This window comes from Musca vetustissima, unplaced genomic scaffold (assembly GCF_032173495.1).
Source record: "Musca vetustissima isolate MV318-11 ecotype Yass unplaced genomic scaffold, APGP_CSIRO_Mvet_v1 utg198420, whole genome shotgun sequence".
Taxonomy (NCBI): domain Eukaryota; kingdom Metazoa; phylum Arthropoda; class Insecta; order Diptera; family Muscidae; genus Musca; species Musca vetustissima.
In genome coordinates this window covers 1,260-19,226 of record NW_026877267.1, presented here as the reverse complement: position 1 = coordinate 19,226, position 17,967 = coordinate 1,260, and the positions used below count along the sequence as shown (strand labels likewise).

At 35.4% G+C, this 17,967-nt stretch overlaps 1 protein-coding gene across 1 annotated transcript; it reads left to right on the top strand.

Moving 5' to 3' along the window:
* Positions 1–2,463: 2,463 nt before the first annotated feature.
* On the top strand, positions 2,464–16,279 carry LOC133321848 (sodium/hydrogen exchanger 3-like; the record flags this gene model as incomplete). Its single annotated transcript, XM_061530918.1, has 3 exons — positions 2,464–2,776; positions 14,278–14,541; positions 15,993–16,279. Coding segments are annotated over 3 exons (864 nt in total), but the record flags the coding sequence as incomplete, so codon positions are not given.
* Between the last annotated feature and the right edge of the window lie 1,688 nt (positions 16,280–17,967).

Here is a 17,967-nt window from a genome sequence, read left to right as displayed (position 1 = left end):
TAGCAAGACATTCGTTCTAGGTGTTGTAGAAGTTGTTGTTGTCGACTTTGTTTCTGATATCTGTTCCTATCTTCGGTTTCTATTTACCTTGTTACGGTTAAATTTTTATTGGCGTCTTGTTTGGTCTGATGATGTTATTCGACGTCGTTGCCGTCGCATTTGTTTGCATTTAATTTGGTTACAATAGTTTTATTTTCGAAGCTCCCAACAACAACAAGAACAGTGCGGATGACTGACGAACCAACGAACGCGCTCTAGTTATGGCAGTAAATACAGTGTCAATATCAACAAAAAACTAGGAAAGACAGACCCGTTTGAAATGGAAGCAAATGGATGGCTCGATGGTTCGAAAGACCGGGAGGCAGGTTGGAGGACTGTCAAGCAGACAGACAATCAGATAAATATATTTTTTCGCAGAATTTCGCAGACAGTAGTAGGTGCTGCTGTTGGAACATTGTATGTTATTGTCATAGCAGTTTTGTTGCCTCCAGAGGAGACGAACGGACGGACGAGCTGGCAGACAGACAGCCCGTCATTATCAAACAACCTCATCATAACCATTGCTATGGAGCCATTATCAATTGGAAAACAAACAACGGAATTTCAATTCGATTTTTTTTCTGGTTTTTTACCTTGATGATAATTTTGTTGTTTTTTTATGGTAATTTTGTTGTTGGAATGGCTGACAGGCCTGACAAACAGACGGACCGGGTGCTAGGTAGCAATATTGTTCTTTGGCCTTTATTGATTTTTTTTCTATTTCAAAATGTTAATTTTCAAGGGTCCTGCATTTTTTTTTATAGAAAAAAGTTCCGTCCCAAGGGTCCTGAATTTTTTACAATAGAAAAATGTTCCTTCCAAGTTCCGTCCCAAGGGTCCTGAATTTTTTTCTACAGAAAAAAGTTGCGGACCTAAGGGTCCTGAATGATTTTTTCTATAGAAAAAAGTTGCGAACCTAAGGGTCCTGAATGATTTTTTGTACAGAAAAAAGTTGCGGACCTAAGGGTCCTGAATGATTTTTTCTATAGAAAAAAGTTGCGAACCTAAGGGTCCTGAATGATTTTTTGTACAGAAAAAGTTGCGGGTCCTGAATTTGTTTCTATAGAAAATAGTTGCGGACCTAAGGGTACTGAATTTTTTTCTATAGAAAATAGTCGCGGACCTAAGGGTCCTGAATTTTTTTCTATAGAAAAAAGTTCAGTCCCAAGGGTCTTGAATGATTTTTTTCTGTAGAAAAAAGTTGCGGACGTGAGGGCCCTGAATGATTATTTCTATAGAAAAAAGTTGCGAACCTAATGGTCCTGAATTTTTTTTCTATAAAAAAAAGTTGCGGAACAAAGGGTCCTGATCTTTTTTTCTATAGAAAAAAGTCGCGAACCTAATGGTCCTGAATTTATTTCTATAGAAAAAAGTTGCGGACCAAAGGGTCCTGATTTTTTTTTTAGAAAAAAGTTGCGGACCTAAGGGTCCTGATTTTTTTTTTTTTTAGAAAAAAGTTGCGGACCTAAGGATTCTGATTTTTTTTTAGAAAAATGTTGTGGACCTAAGTGTCTTGAATTTATTTTTAGAAAAAATGATCCTGAATTTATTTCTATAGAAAAAAGTTGCGGACCTAAGGGTCCTGAATTTTTTTTTAGAAAAAAGTTGCGGACCTAAGGTCCTGAATTTTTTTTTTTAGAAAAAAGTTGCGGACCTAAGTGTCCTGATTTTTTTTTAGGAAAAGTTGCGGACATAAGGGTCTTAAATTTCCTAAATTCTTTTCTATTGTAAAAAGTTCTGTAGAAAAAATTTCAGTCCTAAGTGTCCTGAATTTTTTCTATTTTAAAAATTAATGGTTCTAAGGGTCCTGATTTTTTCACATACAAATTCTCATTAAGAAAATGAGTCGTCCTGAACAGCTGCCATCACTTTAGAAAATTACTTTTAATATGCCATTCAGATGGCTGCAGGATGGTTATATATGTGTGGGTAAAATTGTGTGTGTGTGTCTAGGATATTTAAATGCTAATGCTGAGATAATATTGGCCTTAATGTCCTGCCATGCATTTGAATGAAAAGCTTTTCATTTTCTTCTGAATTTTAAGTGTTTATACAAAAATGAAAAGCCACCTGCTATGACAGGCGGAATACATAATTTTCCGATTGAGGATATATGAAGGAAAGAGGGGGGGAAACGAAGGAGGGAGGAAATTAAATTTTAAAAGCCCAAAATGGGGAATTTTTTATGTGTAAAATGTTGTAGGGTTAAGATATTGGTATCTCCATCAATAATATTCGAAAGTCCCCAAATAGATCCCCCTACATTATGGAACCATAAATTCGTAACAATTTCTTTGAAAAGCCCCCCCATTCATAAATCACTCATTAATTTCGATGTAGTCATAAAATAATCCCCCCTTTAACATTCGATAATAAAAATAATTAACTGATTATATTTTTTCGATTTTTTTTCTTCCTTATCAGTCTTTACCAGCATCGAATACCGCTCTACCACCGGAAAGTGTTAACGGCAATGCCATAAAACAACAAAAATACATTGGTAGTGGCGAACCTCAGGCAGCAGCAGGAAATGATATTAAATCATCAACGACAGGAGGTCACCCGGTGCCACGTTCCGACGACAACGATGGTGGTGACCATAATGATCATGGTGATGATGATGGCGGTCATACTGGGGGCCATGAACGTTATCCATTGGCTCAGGTTGAATTCGATAGAGTGAAGACACCATTCATTATTGGTGTATGGATATTGTCGGCCAGTATAGCAAAGATTGGTGAGTACAAAAAAGAGATTTTGAAAATTTAAAGGGAACACATTTTCAGGACAAACTTTTAATAGAAAAAAATGCGACATTTTTTTCTTTGAAAAAAAAAAATCGGAACCCTTAGGACTGAACTTTTCTCTACAGAGAAAAATTCAGGACCCTTAGGTCCGCAACTTTTTTCTATAGAAAAAAATCAGGATCCTTAGGTCCCAACTTTTTCCTATAGAAAAAAATCACGACCCTGAGGTCCGCAACTTTTTTTTCTATAGAAAAAAAAAATCAGGACCCTAAGGTCCGCAACTTTCTGCTATAGAAAAAAATTCAGGACCCTGAGGTCCTTATCATTCTGCTATAGACCCTTGGGACAGAATTCAGTACCCTTAGTTCCGCAACTTTTTTCTATAGAAAAAATTCAGGACCCTTAGGACTGAAATATTTTTTATAGAAAAGATCATTCAGAACCCTTAGGTCCGCAACTTTTTTCTTAGAAAAAATCATCCAGGACCCTTAGGTCCGCACCCTACAGGACTGAAATTTTTTCTATAGAAAAAATTTTTAAATTTTTAAAAAATTCTGGAACCTATGTTTCCAGATAAAATCAGAACCTTAGGTCCGCAACTTTTTTCTATAGAAAAAATCATTCAGGACCCTTAAGACTGAAATTTTTTGTATAAGGGTTCTGAATTTTTATAGAAAAAATTAAATTTTTTTTTATAGGAATAACAGCCCAACCCAAGGTTCTTGAATTTTTTGCTTTAAAAAAAAATCCGACCTAAGGGTCTTGAATTTTTTTCTATAGGAAAAAACTCCGACGCAAGGGGTCCTGAATTTTTTTCTATAGAAAAAAAATCAGACCCAAGGGTCTTGAATTTTTTTCTATTGAAAAAACCGCCGACCCAATGGTCTTGAATTTTTTTCTATTGAAAAAAACCGCAGACCCAAGGGTCTTGAATTTTTTTTCTATTGAAAAAAACCGCCGACCCAAGGGTCTTGAATTTTTTTCTATTGAAAAAAACCGCCGACCCAAGGGTCTTGAATTTTTTTTCTATTGAAAAAAACCGCCGACCCAAGGGTCTTGAATTTTTTTTCTATAGAAAAAAATCGCCGACCCAAGGGTCTTGAATTTTTTTCTATAGAAAAAAATCGCCGACCCAAGGGTCTTGAATTTTTTTCTATAGAAAAAAATCGCCGACCCAAGGGTCTTGAATTTTTTTCTATAGAAAAAAACCGCCGACCCAAGGGTCTTGAATTTTTTTCTATAGAAAAAAACCGCCGACCCAAGGGTCTTGAATTTTTTTCTATAGAAAAAAACCGCCGACCCAAGGGTCTTGAATTTTTTTCTATAGAAAAAAACCGCCGACCCAAGGGTCTTGAATTTTTTTCTATAGAAAAAAACCGCCGACCCAAGGGTCTTGAATTTTTTTCTATAAAAAAAACCGCCGACCCAAGGGTCTTGAATTTTTTTCTATAGAAAAAAACCGCCGACCCAAGGGTCTTGAATTTTTTTCTATAGAAAAAAACCGCCGACCCAAGGGTCTTGAATTTTTTTCTATAGAAAAAAACCGCCGACCCAAGGGTCTTGAATTTTTTTCTATAGAAAAAAACCGCCGACCCAAGGGTCTTGAATTTTTTTCTATAGAAAAAAACCGCCGACCCAAGGGTCTTGAATTTTTTTCTATAGAAAAAAACCGCCGACCCAAGGGTCTTGAATTTTTTTCTATAGAAAAAAACCGCCGACCCAAGGGTCTTGAATTTTTTTCTATAGAAAAAAACCGCCGACCCAAGGGTCTTGAATTTTTTTCTATAAAAAAAAAAACCGCCGACCCAAGGGTCTTGAATTTTTTTCTATAGAAAAAAAACCGCCGACCCAAGGGTCTTGAATTTTTTTCTATAGAAAAAAACCGCCGACCCAAGGGTCTTGAATTTTTTTCTATAGAAAAAAAAACGCCCTCAGTCCTGTTGCTGAGCGCATTTTTTTCTATAGAAAAAAACCGCCGACCCAAGGGTCTTGATTTTTTTCTATAGAAAAAAACCGCCGACCCAAGGGTCTTGAATTTTTCTTCTATAGAAAAAAACCGCCGACTTAAGGGTCTTGAATTTTTTCTATAGAAAAAAACTGCCGACCCAAGGGTGTTGAATTTTTTTCTATAGAAAAAAATCGCCGACCCAAGGGTCTTGAATTTTTTTTTCTATAGAAAAAAATCGCCGACCCAAGGGTCTTGAATTTTTTTCTATAGAAAAAAATCGCCGACCCAAGGGTCTTGATTTCTTTTCTATAGAAAAAAATCGCCGACGCAAAGGTCTTGAATATTTTTCTATAGAAAAAAATCGCCGACGCAAGGGTCTTGAATTTTTTTCTATAGAAAAAAATCGCCGACCCAAGGGTCTTGAATTTTTTTCTATAGAAAAAAATCGCCGACCCAAGGGTCTTAAATTTTTTTCTATAGAAAAAAATCGCCGACCCAAGGGTCTTGAAATTTTTTTCTATAGAAAAAAATCGCCGACCCAAGGGTCTTGAAATTTTTTTCTATAGAAAAAAATCGCCGACCCAAGGGTCTTGAAATTTTTTCTATAGAAAAAAATCGCCGACCCAAGGGTCTTGAAATTTTTTTCTATAGAAAAAAATCGCCGACCCAAGGGTCTTGAAATTTTTTTCTATAGAAAAAAATCGCCGACCCCAGAGGTCTTGAATTTTTTTCTATAGAAAAAAAACTCCGAACTAAGGGTCTGAATTTAGAAAAAAAACTCCGAACCGAATCTTTGTATGCCAATTAATTATCTGTTCTGTTACTGTGGACTGATATTCTCTTCAAAACTTTTCAAAAAGAGACTCTGTGATGTCATTTTTGTTGAGCCCTTGGCCTCGTAATTTTGGAGGTGGAGAAATTGTATTTGTAATTCAAACATAACCAATAGAATGAATTCCGAACAAATAATTTGTTTGTCAAATATTTTCTTGTCTTCAAGGACTTCAGGGCTTTCCATGAAATTCATTGACATTGACAACAGACAATCCCATCATCATCATCGCCTACACCTAAGACTGGGGCCATGACCAGCTAGCAAATACCAGCAGTTAGCCATTCTATTCGACTTGACAATGTTTGTCTTTGTTCTAGGTAGGACTTGAATACTCACAAAAGGTTTGTCCTTAACAAAGACATTATTTATTATTTGAATAAGTGTTGCTAGAGTAACACACGAACAATAAAAGCTACACTACACTTCATTGTCTTTTGCTCGTTTTTTCTTCAGTTCTGTACTTTCAAGGATAAGTTCAACATGCCTCACAAAAAGGAGACAACAAAACTTTATTTACCCTCCCATTCGCAATTGGGCATTTGGGGAAAAGGGGAGAAAGATTTCGGTTTTGAAAGTTAAAAAAAACTTTATTTTAGCCAAGGTCATTACTAATGTTGTTGGCTGTGAAATTTCTCGATTTAATGTGTTCTTCGGTTCGTTTTTTGTTCGTCGTCTGTTGTAAATTAGATAATAAATTTACTTCGTTTTTGTTTATTATTCGCTTTGTACTTGACATTCTGTGTTTTTTTTTCTCAACTCTGGAGTCCTTTCAGTCCTCTCGTTCAGAAAATTTATTATTGATATTATGTCCATAAACACAATAGGCTAATTCCTTTGCCAAGGCCAAACAAACAAAAAGTCTGGAGCGAAAACATAGCTATAATTATGGAAATATTATTCAATCGATTGTTTATTGAATGTGTGGTGCATACTTTTAGGCGCAATATTATGCTAAAACATCTGATTCGTGTCTATTGTAATCTCAGAATTTCAAAAATAATCAAAATAAATATTAAAATTCATAATGTAGAGATTGTGGAGAATTGAGTTAATGTGTGGTGCATACTTTTAGGCTCTGGGAACATCAATTAGAATATATAGTGCTATTCAAAAAAAAAAAAAACATCTTTTTAAATTCAGTAACCGTTGTATGGATTATAGAGAAATACTTAGACAGATTCGACTGGGTTTTTTGCATTTTTTTCTCTAGAAGAAAGTCGTAGTTTTTTCATAGAAACAAATTCAGGAACCTTAGTTCGTAGTTTTTTCTATAGAAAAAAATTTAGGACACCTGGTTCGGTTTTATTTTTTTACATAAAAATCAGGACCATTGGTTCGGAGTTTTTTCTATAGAAAACCAGTAAGGACATAGTAAAGTCGGACAAGGCCGACTATGTGATATCCCTCACCACTTTGGGTATATTCAACAGATGAATCCTAACAGACGTCACACTTTTAAAGGACCAGTAAAATGAATTTGGATCCACAAACACGTCATTCTGCAACCTATACTAAACTTTACATTTTGTTATAGAAGCTATATCTAAATCTGAACCGATGTTCAGGAAACTTAACACACATCATTCCAGACTTAATTCATTACGCTGTGCCAAATTTCGGGCAAATCGAAAGATATATAGGGACATTGGTGCACCATTTACATGAAATCGGACGGAGATATATATAGGAGCTATATCTAAATCTGAACCGATTTTCAGGAAACTTAACACACATTATTCTAGACCAAATTCATTATGCTGAGCCAAATTTCGTGCAAATCGAGTGATATATAGCGACTTTGGTTCACCATTTACATTAAATCGGACGAAAATATATATGGGATCTATACCTAAATCTGAACCGATTTTTCCCAATTTCAATAGGGTTCGTTCTTGGGCCAAATAAGTGACCTATGCCAAATTTCATCCAAATCGGATCATAAATGCGACCTGTACTTTGTTCACAAAATACATGGACGGACAGACGGACGGACGGATATGCATAAATCGACTCAGAAAGTGATTCTATGCGTATTCTCAAAAGGAACCATGTGTCTATCTCGTTTCCTTTTGCCTGTTACAAACATATGCACAAAGACACAATACCCTGTACGACAGTGTAGTAAAGGATCATAATGTCCGATTTGGGCCAAATATGCACCGTTTGTTGCCATTTTAAAGTTTATAATGTCTCTCTCATAGAAGTCCTGTTCTCTATTTGCAAAATAAATCGAGTAGTCGATTTTCACAATCCTCCCTAGATACCAATTTCTTATCATTAAAAAAATGCAAGAAAAAGATGACAATCGCTTGATGCCAAGCCCGGACTGTATGACGGATGCATTAAAATTTCCTAACCAAGCTCCCGAAGTTTCTGGCGAGTCACTGTAGATGCCAAGCCCGGACTGTATGACGGATGCATTAAAATGCCCTAACCAAGCTCCCGAAGTTTCTGACGAGTCACTGTAGATGTCAAGCTCGGACTGTATGACGCATGCATTAAAATTTCCTAAGCAAGCTCCCGAAGTTTCTGACGAGTCACTGTAGATGTGTGTGGCTTAGCGTTGTCCTGGTGGTACACGACACCACTCCTGTTGGCCAATTCTGGTCAATTGCTATCTTCAAACGGTCCAGTTGTTGACAGTAGAGATCAGAATTTAGCTTTTGGCCATATGTAAGCAACTCATAATAAATAATCCCTTTCCAGTCTCACCAAATGCATAGCAGAACCTTTATGGCCGTTAGTCGTGGTTTGGCCACAGTTTGAGGTGCTTCATGTGATCCATTTCTCATCTCCATTCGTTTAGGAAATGGGTCTATCTCATTCCGTTTGGCCAAGGCTTCGCTGATGGAAATTTGTTCCATCCTATTTTTCCGGCTAATTGGTGTGGCACCCAAACATCAAGCTTCTTTTTTAATCCAGTTTTGTGTAAATGCTTTAAAACAGTTTTATGGTCGATTTTTAGCTCCTGGACGATGTTACGACTGCTAACATGCCGGTCGATTTCGATCATTTCTCCGATTTTATCGACATTTTTTCGACAACCGGCCTAATGGATTTCTTTTTCCCAAACCTAATATTAAGGGATTGTTTTCAAGCGTGGTGAATACTTTTAGGTGCTTTCTTTTTAGATGCTTTCTTTGGTCGTCTACAGTTACTGAAAAAATCAAAATTTTTTCTGAATGACTATATAAATAATTTCTTCTTTACGGAGTATTGAATTTTATATAAAAATTAATTTATCAATGACAATAAATGACACTGAGATCGAATATTTGTTATAACAGAAATCCGCAATCATAAACTTCTATTTCGTAGGAAAATCTCAGTCATTTTTTTTTTAACTGACGTTTTTCTTCATATAAAACCTTCAGTCACGGAGAAGCTAGAGAACAATTCTTAATCAATGTACAATTTTTTCTATAAAAATTTCCTCTTGGTCCCTGAAAAATTATTATTTAAAAAATCCAGACTTCTATAAGCTCCTTAACATTTTTTCTTTAACAATTCCATGCTTCTGCAGATCCCAAAAAAATATTCAAAAGAATATATTTTTGTAGTTTTAGAGTGAATATTTTTCTGCGAGTTTCTGAAAAATATTCTGTAAAAATGCATGCTTCTGTTAGTCACTGATAAGAAATATTGTTAAAAGATCCACCTGTGCTAGTCTCTGAGAGACTATATTTTTGTTGTGTGATGTATACTTTTAGGTGTTATTCTAGTACACAATAAGCAATCAGATATTTTCAATATCGTATATACCATATACAGGGTTGCCCATATTCGACGGACCCATCTGGCAACGCCATAACTTTTGACAGAGATGTCACATTGCTTAATGACATACCGCGTTTGAAGCGTCAGTCCAAGCAGATTTTTACCGTGAACCAATACACGCCACGCGAGCGCTCTGAAATAGTTGAAATTTACATTCAACAGAAGAAGTCAATTGTGAAAACTCAACGTGCTTTTAAAACATTAAAAAATGTGAGAAGTGCGCCTTCTAAGAACACCATTAAGCGTTTATACGAAAAATTTTCGACTGGTAAGGCTCTTTCTAATCCGAAGAGGCCATATAAAAGTCGACCAAGGCGATCGGTCGAGAATATCGCTGCTGTATGAGCCAGTGTTGAGAGGTCCCCAAGAACATCCCAAAAACGCCGTTCTCAGCAGTTGGGCATGGCTCGGTCCACTTTACAACGGATTATTCGCATTGATTTGCATTTGTTCCCGTACAAAATTCAATTGACGCAAAGAATGTTGCCTGCGGACAAGCCTCGATTGGAATGGGCCATGAGTCATCGAAATGGCCGAAGATGACGAGCAATTTTGGAACAAAATTATCATGTTCGATGAAGCCCATTTCACATTGAATGGGACCGTAAATAAACAAAATTGCCGTTTTTACGCCACTGAAAATCCTCAGGAGATTCAAGAAGTGCCTCTTCATGACGAAAAAAGTCAAAGTTTGGTGCGGCGTTAGTGCGAAAACGGTCATTGGGCCGTTTTTTTCCAAATGAAAATGGCCATGCTGTTACCATCACTCAGGTGCGTTATCGCGACATGATGACCAATTTTCTGATGCCAATTATTCGTCGAAAGCGTATGAGGCAGTTCTGGTTTCAACAAGACGGAGCTCCACCGCACGCAAGTCGCATAACAAACGATTTTCTCAAGAATTTGTTTCCGGGCCGTTTGATGTCGAAAAGTGGTTATTTGGACCGGCAACCGCGTTCGCCCGATTTGACGCCGCCTGACTTCTTCTTGTGGGGATATTTGAAGTCAAAAGTTTACGTTAACAAGCCAAGGACTCTAGAAGAGCTCAAGGACAACATTCGTAAAGAAATAGCCGCTATTCCGGCCGAAATGTTGGCAAAAACGATGGAAAATGCAGCAAAAAGGGCACAATACGTCATCAACGCCAGATGCGGCCATTTGAGAGATATCATATTCAAAAATTGATGTAAACAAATCTACTTGGAACAAATTAAATGATTAACATTGCCAACCGCCAATTTTTTATTTTTTTTATTTAAAAAAAAGCATGGGTCCGTCGAATATGGGCAACCCTGTATATAAAATGCATATAATATAAGTTGAATATAGAATAAAACCAAGGCATATAAAAGGATTTTTGTACGATTTTTGTTTTTTGGCCTTTGAAAAAATTATTTTTAAAATATCCATAATTCAGCAAGCACCGAAAAATTATTTTAAAATTCCATGCTTCTGTGAGTCGCTGAAAACTGTATTTTGAAAATTGCATAACTGGAAGTTCTCCAAATATTAGGTAATCAAAAAAAGAAAAAAATCTAATGTTAATATAGGTCAAGGTTAGGTTCGAAAACAGATAACTATCGTTGACAAAATATTTATCAAAGAAAGTAAGAATTTTTGTTTTCTTCCACCGAAAAAAATTCAAAATATTATCTAATATCTAACCAAAGAACCAAACACCTTCAACTCCCACTAAAGGCAAACAAACGAAGTCAGCAGAGGCGCCATGAAAATAAAGCCAAAAAATAACGTAAACAAGTTCAGTAGCTATTTTATATAATCTTTTGGACAAATAACAGTTGGGGAAATGGAAGTCAGTAACTAAATAGATTTCGAAACCACTAAAAAATATTCCACTCCACATCATAGCAAAATATGTCAGATAGTTAAACACATTGGCTGTTATTTGTTTTAAATTCCAATGGAAATGGTAATAATTTCCAAAACCATTTGCGCTACTACGATTTAGAAATCATTTAGCAAATTGGTATGTCCTTTCAAGGCCATTACTTCTTCTCCACTACCAAAGGATATATTTATTTTGATTTTTTGTTATTTTTTCTTGGGCCTTGGGTGGGTGCTGCCATTAAATGTTAAAAGGCAAGGCCGTATATATTTTTTGGCTAATTCTATATAATTTGCGTTGTTTCTGTTTTCTTTATGGCCTTGATACATGAAAACTATTTTACAAAAATGGCCCAAGAAAGACATGGAACTGGTTATTGACTTTTTGTCGTTTTTTTTTGTTGTTGTTATTTTGATAATAAAAGGTCAGTGTTAGATGGTAAACACCAAGTTAACATCTCACTCACCTCTGGCCTATGGGAGTTGAATAATAGAACAGGCACATTAGGAACAATAAAATTGTGTAATGACCTAGTTACGTGATCTGATTAGGATGTGATAGAAGACGAAGGAAAAGAAATATTCTTTAAAAAATTCGTACACGAAAAAGAAGTCTTTGAAAAAATATTGTTTTTATTTTTAGGCCCTGTGTAATCTTTGAAAAAGTATTTTTTTTTTAAATTTACACCTTGGCTAGGCCCTGAAAAACTATATATTTTTAAAAAATCTACGCCTATGTTAGTTCCTGAAAAATAATATTTTTTGTGTAGGACCTAAAAAATATTTTCTAAAATATCTATGGCCTTGGAGAGGCCCTACAAAATATTTTCTAAAATATCTACGCTTTGGAGCGGCCCTACAAAATATTTTCTAAAATATCTACGCCTTGGTGAGGCCCTACAAAATATTCTTTTAAAAAATCTACGCTTTGGAGCGGCCCTACAAAATATTTTCTAAAATATCTACGCCTTGGAGAGGCCCTACAAAATATTTTCTAAAATATCTACGCTTTGGAGCGGCCCTACAAAATATTTTCTAAAATATCTACGCCTTGGAGAGGCCCTACAAAATATTTTCTAAAATATCTACGCCTTGGTGAGGCCCTATAAAATATTCTTTTAAAAAATCTACGCCTAGAGTAGGTCCGGACAAAATATTTTTTAAAAAATCTACGCCTTGGGTAGGCCTTGTATTTTTTTAATCTACGCCTATGATTAGTTACATGCTGTTAATATGTTAACAGAGCTTGTACATAGTTAACAGAGGCTGTTAATATATTAACAAAGGCTGTTATACGTTAACAGAGGCTGCTAACATGCTAACAGAGGCTGTTAATATATTAACAGTGGATGTTAATATGTTAACAGAGACTGTTAATATATTAACAGACGTTGTTAAAACATTAACAGAGGCTGTTAATACATTAACAGAGGCTGTTAATACATTAACAGAGGCTGTTAATACTTTGACAGAGGCTGTTAATACATTAACAGAGGCTGTTAATACAATAACAGAGGTTGCTAATATGTTAACAGTGGCTGTTAAAATGTTAACAAAGGCTGTTATTATTTAACAGTGGCTGTTAATATGTTAACAGTGGCTGTTAATATGTTAACAATAGCTGTTAATATGTTAACAGTTGCCGTTAATAGGTTAACAATGGCTGGAAATATGTTAACAGAAGCTATTAATATGTTAAGAAAGGCTACTAATATGTTAACAGAGGCTTGTAATATGTTTACAGAGGCTTGTAATATGTTAACAGAGGCTGTTAATATATTAATATGGGCTTTTAATATGTTAATAGGGGCTGTTAATATGTTAACAGAGACTATTAATACATTAACAGAGGCTGTTAATACATTAACAGAGGCTGTTAATACATTAACAGAGGCTGTTAATACATTAACAGAGGCTGTTAATACATTAACAGAGGCTGTTAATACATTAACAGAGGCTGTTAATACATTAACAGAGGCTGTTAATACATTAACAGAGGCTGTTAATACATTAACAGAGACTGTTAATACATTAACAGAGGCTGTTAATACATTAACAGAGGCTGTTAATACATTAACAGACGCTATTAATACATTAACAGAGGCTGTTAATACATTAACAGAGGCTGTTAATACATTAACAGAGGCTGTTAATACATTACAGAGGCTGTTAATGCATTAGCAGTGGCTGCTTATAAATTACAGAGGCTGTTATCACAATTACAGAGGCTGTTAATACTTTAACAGAGGCTGTTAATACATTAACAGAGGCTGTTAATAAATTAACAGAGGCTATTAATACATTAACAGAGGCTGTTAATACACTAACAGAGGCTGTTAATACATTAACAGAGACTGTTAATACATTAACAGAGGCTGTTAATACATTAACAGAGGCTGTTAATACATTAACAGACGCTATTAATACATTAACAGAGGCTGTTAATACAATAACAGAGGCTGTTAATACATTAACAGAGGCTGTTAATACATTAACAGAGGCTGCTAATATGTTAATATATTAACAGTGGATGTTAAAATGTTAGCAGAGGCTGTTAATGGCCTTGGGTAGGCCTTGTTATTTTTTAAATTTACGCCTATGATTAGTTACATGCTGTTAATATGTTAACAGAGCCTGTAAATAGTTAACAGAGGCTGTTAATATGTTAACAGAGGCTGTTAATACATTAAAAGAGGCTGTTAATATGTTAACAGAGGCTGTTAATATGTTAACAGAGGCTGTTAATATGTTAACAGAGGCTGTTAATATGTTAACAGAGGCTGTTAATATGTTAACAGAGGCTGTTAATACATTAAAAGAGGCTGTTAATACATTAACAGAGGTAGTTAATACATTAACAGAGGCTAAAAAAAAGCGGCTGTTAATATGTTAACAGTAGCTGGTAATAAGCTAACAGGGGCTTTTAACAGTGGCAGTTATGTTAACAGTGGATGTTAATATGCTAACAGTGGATGTTAAAATGTTAGCAGATGCTGTTAATGGAAAAAATCATAAATAATGTTTTTTATTTCATCCTTATCTAATCTCTGTATTTTCCCCCTCTCTCTCTCTCTCTTTCTTTCCAGGTTTCCATATGACACCAAAATTACATCTGATCTTTCCTGAATCCTGTCTGCTGATTGTTGTCGGTGTTGTCATTGGTGTTGTGCTCTTCTTTTGTACCGATGTAGCCGTCTCACCTCTAACACCCAACACCTTCTTCTTCTATATGTTGCCACCGATTATATTGGATGCGGGTTATTTTATGCCGAATCGATTATTTTTCGATAATTTGGGTACAATTCTGTTGATGGCTGTGGTCGGTACCATTTTCAATATTGCCACCATTGGTAAGTAAATAAAAGTTAAGAGTCTTTTTAATTGGAAAATATGAGACCCTGAAACGCATTCTCAATGCCCTCCAAAAAGGGAACAGATGAGAAGGGGGATTCGAAAGAAAATTAAAACAATTTCAACAATTAAAAAAAAGTAATAATTGAAATGAATGCTGATGACGACAGCGGAGACGACACAACGACTATGTGGAAGATATGAGGGAGTGGAAATTAAAATCTATTTTTATGTTCATTTGTTTTGACTTCTGTATGGAATCTATATTCCCCCTTATGCTCTTCATACTATGTACCCTTTGCTCCGATCCACTCTTCAGCGATAAGTAATGTTCTTGATAATGAATTGAATTTCTTTGTAAATAAAAATATTTTTTTTTCGACTTTATTGTTGCTGGTGTCACCCAACATTCAGACACCAGCCATTAGAAATGAACAGCAACATCGAGTCATCTTCATTCTGATGGTGGCTACTTGGTCGCCACCACCCATATCAATATCCTTTCGTCGTCGTCGTCGTTTTGCTCGTCATTTGTCTTCAAATACTTGAAAAACAATTTCAATTAATTTGACATTTGATCTGATGATGAATTTGTTGCTGTTGTCGCATTTCATTTGTTTATTGTTATGGCAAAAAAATTTTAAATTTCAATTTCAATAGTTGAAAACAATACAATGCCAATGTGCGGGAGCTCCTCCTCTCCTTTTTCAATTACATCAACAAAATACTTAATTTAAAACCACATCCATTTTTTCGAATAAATGAATTTGTTTTGTTGACAACAATATTTTGTTGTTTAGAGATTTTTGGCTATAGAATTTCATATTGTGTTTAGTCAAATTTTCAAATAATAATTATAATTGATTATAATGAGATTGAGTTAAAATGCCTGTGAGATCAAATAACCCACAGAGAGACTGTTTCAGTATTGACAGGGGCTGTTTAAATGATAACAGAGGCTGATAATATGTTAACAGGGGGAGATAATATGTTAACAGAGGCTGTAAAGGTGTTAACAGAGGCTGTCAAGATGTTAACAGAGGCTACTAAGATGTTGACATAGGTTGCATAAATATTCACAATATTAACAGTGGCTTTTATATGTTAACAGAGGCTGTTAATATGTTAACAGTATTAAAAGCTGCTGTTATTTGTTACCAATGTCTCTAATTATGTTCACAGAGGCTGTTAATGTTAACAGAAATGTGAAAAGTTAACAGAGACTTTTTATATATCAACATAGGCTGTTGCAGAGGCTGCGAATATGTTAACATTGGTTGTTAATATGTTAATATGCTACCAGAGGCCGTTAATTTGTTAACATAGGCTTTTAAAATGTTAACAGAGGTTGTTAATATCTTAAAAGATTCGGTTAATATGTTGACAGAGACTGTTAACATATTAAAAGAGTCTGTTTCTATGTTAACATATGCTGTTAATATTTTAACAGAGGCTGTTAATTCGTTAACGGAGACTGTTAATATGTTAACAGAGGCTGTTAATATATTAACAGAGGCCGTTAATATGTTAAAAGAGACTGTTAATATGCTAAGAGAGGCTGTTAATATGTTAACAGAGACTGTTATTATTTTAACAGATGCTTTTAATATGTTAACAGAGGCCGTTAATATGTTAACAGAGACCGTTAATATGTTAACAGAGACCGTTAATATTTTAAAAGAGGTTGTTGATATGTTAACAGAGACTGTCAATATATTAACAGAGGATGTCAATATGGTAACAGAGACTTTTAATATGTTAACAGAGACTGTTAATATGTTAACAGAGGCTGTTAATATGTTAACAGAGGCTGTTAATATGTTAACAGAGGTTGTTAATATGTTAACAGAGGCTGTTAATATGTTAACAGAGGCTGTTAATATGTTAACAGAGGCTGTTAATATGTTAACAGAGGCTGTTAATATGTTAACCGAAACTGTTAATATGTTAACAGTAGCTGTTAATATGTTAACAGTAGCTGTTAATATGTTAACAGAGACTGTTAATATGTTAGCAGAGAGTGCTAATATGTTAACAGTGGCTGTTAATATGTTAACAGAGCCTAAAATGGTAATGTATAAAAAAAGGTTTTAAATATATTAACAGAGGCTGTTAATATGCTAACAGTGGCTGTTAAATTATTTGTAGTAATTATAAATTCCCTAAAGAGGTCCGTTCAAAATTTCCTATCAGAAAGTCCTCTGCTTGTCTATACAGTGTCTATACTTGGGACTCCCTTCAACTCGGCCATAGAAAGTCCCTAGAGACTCGTCTTAGCTGGTCTATAAGAAGTTCTTCGACTTCAACTACAAAGGCTCCCGTGGGCTATAAAGCTCCCCTAGGCCTCCTATTAATGGCCCTTTCACCTCGTCGATAATTACTCCCTTCAGTTCGCTTATAACGGCTACCTTCAGCTCGCCTATTGGGACTCCTTTCAGGTCGTCTATAGAAAATGCCTTTAGCTCGCGTAAAAAGGCTCCCTCCAGATTATCATAGGGACTTTTTACAATCGGGACTCCTTTTCGCTCGTCTATAAAGATTTTAATTCATTTACTGAGACTCTCCTAAGCTCGCATATAACGGTTCCTTTCAGCTCGCCTATAAATGATACTTTCAGCTCGGCTATAAAGTCTCCCTGTAGCTCTCCTATAAAGGCTTCCTTCAGTTGGTATATAAAGGCTCTCTTCAGCTTTCTTACAAAGGCACCCATCTGGTCGCCTATAACGGCTTTCTCCCATCGGTGAGCTGAAGGGAGTCTTTATAGGCCCCTTCAGCCCGCCTATAAAGACTCCCTTCAGACTTCATAGCCGAGCTTAAGGCAGCTTGAAGGGAGATTTTATAGGAGAGCCTGAAGTGATCCTTTATAGGCGAGCTGAAGTCAGTCTGAAGAAAGCCTTTATAGGCAAGTAGAAGGAAATCCTTATTGGCCAGCTGAAGGGAGTTTTAATAGGCGATCTGAAGGACTTCATATAGACGAACGAAGCTAGACGAAATTATCCCTGTTCACCTATATTACAAAGGTACCCCAGGTACCCCTATAACGGCTTTCTCCCTTCATGTTTCCTATGTAGTCTGCCTTCTGCTCGCCTCCTCTGCAGATTTCCCCTTTTTCTCATGCTATGAATGCTTTCATTCATTAATCCGCAATCGATTTTATGCCCTGATAGAAAAAACTCCATTCTAAATGCAACAAATGTGACCTTGCTTGCTTGGTTGCCTGCCACAACCAGACTTCGATTATTGGTATATTAATGACTGTCGTTAAGACTGTCATAATTCGTTAGAAAAAAAAACAAACAAATAAAATAAATAATGCCTTTTATTTATTTGGCCATAACTTTCTATGATTCGATTTTTTTTATTATATTTGTCATGTTATTTTTTCGAAATTATTGACCTAATTCCTCTATCCATAGGCTAAGTGT